At 50.6% G+C, this 6,000-nt stretch overlaps 1 protein-coding gene across 1 annotated transcript; it reads left to right on the top strand.

The window, feature by feature from the left end:
* The first annotated feature begins 380 nt into the window (after positions 1–380).
* Positions 381–3,956, top strand: LOC130683265 (keratin-associated protein 9-7-like). Its single transcript, XM_057499522.1, has 3 exons — positions 381–398; positions 3,337–3,868; positions 3,937–3,956. Exons 1-3 carry the CDS (start codon positions 381–383, stop codon positions 3,954–3,956), a joined length of 570 nt encoding a protein of 189 aa, XP_057355505.1.
* The last annotated feature ends 2,044 nt before the right edge of the window (positions 3,957–6,000 follow it).

Here is a 6,000-nt window from a genome sequence, read left to right as displayed (position 1 = left end):
CTGTGTTTTGTGAGGGAAATCTGAGGCACTGGAGGGAAATGAAGTTAATAATCCAGCGGAATCTGAACGACGTGGGAAAGAAGGAAAGCGAGGAACCTGTGCATTCACAGGAGCCAGCAGAGGAGGCTGGCGCTTTGGGCCCTGAACTAATGATGCTGCCTGAGATTCAGGGAGGTAGGGCGTGATTCGGGCTCTGAAAGGAATAGAAGACTTTGGGACTTGGATCACCTCCTTGGGAGCAGTAGAGCTAACTCTGCTGAGTTAACAAGGTCAGTGCCCAGGACACGTGTCAGCTGTTGACACTGTGTGCGTGGCATGTTCTGAAGAGACTGCCCACACCGAGCTTGCCGGCTGCTGCTTCCTGCTGGGGATCTGGGTGGATGCGAGGAGGAACTCACGTGTCCTGGGCTGCCTACTGCTGCTGGTATTGCCACTGGATGCTTCACACACATTACCTTTAGTGCTTGGAGACATGTGCAAAGCAGGTCTAAAGGTTCCCCTTTTGGAGACGAAGGTGTTAGTCATGAAGACAGATATAAGTGCAATGCAAAGAGGGGCGCGCTCAACAAGAATACAGGGGGTTAATCAGATAAAGCCAGAGAGCCAGAAAGGACTCACAGAGATAACGTCCCGTGGCAATGTGAGTTCATGCCACGTGCTCTGGATTCGGGCTGACCTTGAGACTCGCTCTAGCTAATGCAGCTGAGATAGAGCTGAGACATGAGACAAGCATCATCATTACCTTTTCCTGCCTGTGATGAGAAATGCTGAGATAAACAGGGCAGGAGGAACAGGAGGGGCGCCATCATAGGCTAAGATTCCATTTTAAAAACCAGGGAGTTAGGAGGTGAGATTCCTAAGATGTTCTCTGGTAGTCAGCCAACTACCTATCTTAAGGCACGGTAAGCAGTCTTAGTTGATATATTCCCAGTGCTTTCGGGTCACCTAACGAGTATCTTGGAGAGGAACAGGATCAATCAATCCATTGTGTTAAGCTTCACATAATTTCCTGGAGGACTGACAGTGGATGAGGACATAGTGTCCCTCACTGAAGATAGACAAGTTGAACCCACACATCAAGCCTACCTCCACCCAACCCCCCATCCGTTTACCTTTATCCCGTTCTTGAAAGCCTTGAGAGACAGAATCCGAAGCCCTTAAGAGTGCCGCCTCTCTGAGGTTGCCCGCACTCGCCTTTCTTCCAGTGTGTCCCTCTCTCTGTCCTACTCCAAGTAAGCAGGGAGGGGCTACTGAGAGCTGTGATTTGGGCTTGCAACTTCCCATCGCCTGGGTGGCCCAGACGCAACGGCAGCAATACGATCATACTCCTTAGTAGCCTGCCCGAAAATCTCTTCTCTTGATGTTTAGGAAGTTCTGAGGACACAATCTCATTGATTGCAGGGCTCTCAGGCTCCCCCAAGTCCTGGGTGGTGGAGACTTAGTTCCCTTGCCATGCACACTCAAGCGGGCACTGGACGGCAGGTGAGTGTGGCTTTAGAAGTTGGCAAGGGATTATGCCCTGGGCCAAGCAGCAGTTCAATGAGCTTCCTTTTCCTCCTCTTTTTTCCTTAATCTCGACTGTAGTCAAGTAAACTAGCCTTCATTAACCTCGACCCTGGCCCATTCCTCACTTAGAGGGTATTTAAAGAAAACTTGCACGCCACTTCACTACTGGGTCTCTGCCCTTCAATCGTTTGTAGCGGCGGGGACAAGAACAGAGGAGAACAACTCAACAGCCCAAAAAAGGTATTAAAACGGAAGAAGCTAATGTCATAGTTTGCTTCCTCCCAGAAGTTACTCTGGAGGAAAGGTTCAAGTGCATGTCGTTGTCTGGGGAGTGTGGTCCATAGCGGTAGTGCAGTGGGGAAGTGATAGCGGGAAGGGCGGTCATGAGCCAGCATCACAGTGGGCGGCTGAAGCTCACCCTGGAGGGACACTATCAGAAATGATGGGAGACACTCATTTGGGGATGATCCTAATTGTGGAACAAGGAAGCTGGAGTCTCTATAGGCCAACTCTCCAGAAGCACTGGATGAGTGTTTTTCTCAGCGGGGCACACACACAGAGCACGACTTTGTGCTGTTGGATGAAAAGAGCCCTCAGGTATAGAGAAGTGGATCTAACAGACAGAAATTAACCTGAACATACTGAGATCCAAGACCTATGCATAGCGTATTAAAAACACCATCTGTAATCTAAGAGTTTCCGCACTCGGATCGAATATTTGCAACTTCAGTGTGGTGGACAGCCACAACTTTTCAAAGAAGGACGTGGAGGAAGAATTGAAGGAGGAGAAGGAGGAGGGAGACAAAACTTAGGGAAGGAGGAAGGAAGGGAGGGAGACAGACAGAAAGGGAGATAGATAAAGAAACATAGAAAGAACAAGAGACATAAAAAGAGAAGGAAAGGAAAAAAGAGAGAGGGAGAGAGAGAGAGAGAGGGAGAGAAGAAAGAAGACAGCACATGGCACAATGAACGTACTGTCAGTGACATGAGGTCAGTTGAGGGTGCTTTCTCTCCATGTTTGGGCTAGAGTCTCCAACTCACCCTGGTCTGCCCAAACTGCAGTTGCAAGTCCCACTTCCTGGGAAACCCCTTAGTACTGGACCCATTAGGACTGTTGTTCACCCAGGATTGAACAAGACGCTTTCTTAGTGCCACTGTCCCACTGCCTCTATCCAACTGCTTCGGTTCTGCCTTGCCATATGAAAGACGTTGTGCCAAACACCCTCTACCCAAGTGCCTCTGGTTGAACAGGGTACGCAGGTGGGGTGGATGCTATGGATAGATATGTGCAGTGGTCCTGAATCAGGCTTCTGTGGGGAAACAGACTTGGACTCGGGCGTGCATGCAGTTTGTGACTGTGAACATATCAGCATGGTGCCCCTCTGCAGGAACACATCCCAATCTAAGTACAACCAAGGGACAAAGCTCGAGGGACAAGTGCTCTGACCCTCCGTCGGCCAGTGGGAACTGCATCACATGATCAGATTGTGATCATTACAGGAACGATGCTGATGAGGTGACCACCTTCCTTTTTCCTGGAAAGAGTTGCTGTGAGTTATTCTCAATTAAGAAACACATCAAACACTTACTTGCTAAAAATTCATAAGAGGGAACAAAGTCTTCCTCTTTTACAATTCCCTAGCGGCTATGGAAAACAATATAAACAACAACAAGCAAAGTCCTTGTCATTGGTCCAAATTTTGGGGGTTCTGGACTATAAAAAGCTCCAGAACACAAGGAGACATCAGAATCTGAACAACTCACCTGCGAGCAAGAGCCCCCCTCTATCGTAACACGATGTGCCAGTCGTGCTGCTCCCCCTGCTGCCAGCCCACCTGCTGTGGGTCTTGCAGCCGCCCAACTTGCTGTCAAACCACCTGCTGCAGGACCACCTTCTGCCGGCCAACCTGTGTGGCCACCTGCTGCCAGCCCACCTGCTGCAGCGCTCCCTGCTGCCAGCCCTCCTGCTGTGGGTCCATTGGCTGTGGACAGACCTGCTGGGGGTCCAGCTGCTGCCAGCCTTGCCGCCGCCCAACCTGCTGTCAAACCAGCTGCTGCAGGACCACGTGCTGCCGGCCGACTTGTGTGGCCTCCTGCTGCCAGCCCACCTGCTGTGGGTCTAGTGGCTGGGGGTCCAGCTGCTGCCAGCCTTGCTGCCGCCCAACCTGCTGTCAAACCAGCTGCTGCAGGACCACCTGCTGCCGGCCGACTTGTGTGACCCCCTGCTGCCAGCCCTCCTGCTGTGGGTCTAGTGGCTGTGGACAGTCCTGCTGTGGATCCAGCTGCAGCCAGCCAGTGTGCTCTGGACCCGTGTACTGCCACAGAACCTGCTACCAGCCCACCTGCTGCTGCCTGCCTGGCTGCCTGCCACAGAGCTGTGGATCCAGCTGCTGCCAGCCTTCCTGCTGCTGATTGCCCGGCCAAGAACAGTCATCTGTCCACAACGTTGACGTGCCATTTGCCAACAAATCCACTTAGAAACGTACTGAAAGGCAGCACGCTCTCGCCAAAGTTGCTTTACTCATCTGCCTGTTCAGCGTGTGAACCAGCTTGATGGAGTGCGGCGTGCTTCACCCCGATTCTCTTGGTCCTTAGACCTTGTGAATCGTGTGGCAGCTTCATGCATCCTCCACATGGAGTGTTGGTCGCTGCTCTGACTCTGCACTCAAGATCTTCTTCCTCTCCTTCTAAGTGACTTGGGAAAACATATCCTTAGAGCTTTTACACACGTTTCTGCCACTGTTGAAAATCTCTCAGTCATGCTTTGTTTTTCCATGTACTCCCAGTTCTTGTATCCTGCTTTCTGCCTTTTATGATCTCTTGGAGTTATCTCCCTAGATGTAGGGTGTCTCCCCCATTAGGCTTAATAAATCCTGTACCGTCATACATGCCACATTGTTTTTTGTCTTATTGTACAGCATTCCAGACATATGAACTTACATACATGCGGAACAGCATATGCATTGGGCATTCTGAGCCTCATACAGTCCCCATAAAATTACTCTCTCCCTTTTCCATAGGAGAAAATTTCACAGTGTCATGTTATATAGCTGAAATGGACAGATGGACAACCAAGGCTGTCCTCTGTTCAAGGGTACTTAAAGTTTATTGGTCAAGACAAGTCAGAACGAACCCTGGGACTGAGCATGAGCAAAATGTTAACATGAGTTCCTTCTTGAACAACAGAAGTCCTATTCTCTTGTATACGCAGATGATACCTGTGTCCAAAGTTCCTGCCCAATCGGTGTCTTACACCTCAGGAACAGCAACTAATGTTGGGCCAGTAGGAGCTCTTCTGCATCTGGGAGCTCTTCTGAATGCAGGGAGCCTTTCCTGGCCTCAGGTGCTGTCCAGCCACTCCCTGAAATTCATCTGCACCAAACATTTGTTAGAATCCAGGTTCCTCATGACAAGGAGGCCATCTAAGGACATGCGTTCTTGGGCATCATGCAAACCGTATTCTCGAATGACCTCCTTGGCCTGAGAACCTATAGACACCAAATGAGGAATTAAGTAATTTTCTGCCAAGCATATTAAGCTCCCCAACTTTAAGGCCATTCTTCCACCTGACCAAAATGTTAGGAAGGAAATTCAGTACGGGCAAAGTTGGGCACTGAGAAGCTAGGCGATGGGCGTGGATGACACTGAGTAATCCGTAACCTCTGAACCAGCTGAGGGGACAAAACGGCTTCCTGTGTTTTGTGAGGGAAATCTGAGGCACTGGAGGGAAATGAAGTTAATAATCCAGCGGAATCTGAACGACGTGGGAAAGAAGGAAAGCGAGGAACCTGTGCATTCACAGGAGCCAGCAGAGGAGGCTGGCGCTTTGGGCCCTGAACTAATGATGCTGCCTGAGATTCAGGGAGGTAGGGCGTGATTCGGGCTCTGAAAGGAATAGAAGACTTTGGGACTTGGATCACCTCCTTGGGAGCAGTAGAGCTAACTCTGCTGAGTTAACAAGGTCAGTGCCCAGGACACGTGTCAGCTGGTGACACTGTGTGCGTGGCATGTTCTGAAGAGACTGCCCACACCGAGCTTGCCGGCTGCTGCTTCCTGCTGGGGGTCTGGGTGGACGCGAGGAGGAACTCACGTGTCCTGGGCTGCCTACTGCTGCTGGTATTGCCACTGGATGCTTCACACACATTACCTTTAGTGCTTGGAGACATGTGCAAAGCAGGTCTAAAGGTTCCCCTTTTGGAGACGAAGGTGTTAGTCATGAAGACAGATATAAGTGCAATGCAAAGAGGGGCGCGCTCAACAAGAACACAGGGGTTTAATCAGATAAAGCCAGAGAGCCAGAAAGGACTCACAGAGATAACGTCCCGTGGCAATGTGAGTTCATACCACGTGCTCTGGATCCGGGCTGACCTTGAGACTCGCTCTAGCTAATGCAGCTGAGATAGAGCTGAGACATGAGACAAGCATCATCATTACCTTTTCCTGCCTGTGATGAGAAATGCTGAGATAAACAGGGCAGGAGGAACAGGAGGGGCG

This window comes from Manis pentadactyla, chromosome 4, assembly GCF_030020395.1.
Source record: "Manis pentadactyla isolate mManPen7 chromosome 4, mManPen7.hap1, whole genome shotgun sequence".
NCBI classification, from domain to species: domain Eukaryota; kingdom Metazoa; phylum Chordata; class Mammalia; order Pholidota; family Manidae; genus Manis; species Manis pentadactyla.
This window is presented reverse-complemented; position numbering and strand designations above follow the sequence as displayed.

Bases quoted from the DNA above. Each gene is read 5' to 3' on its own strand.
- LOC130683265 (XM_057499522.1), top strand. The intron at 3,869-3,936 runs GCCTGCCACAGA...GGCCAAGAACAG, and splicing joins CTGCTGCTGCCTGCCTGGCT to TCATCTGTCCACAACGTTGA.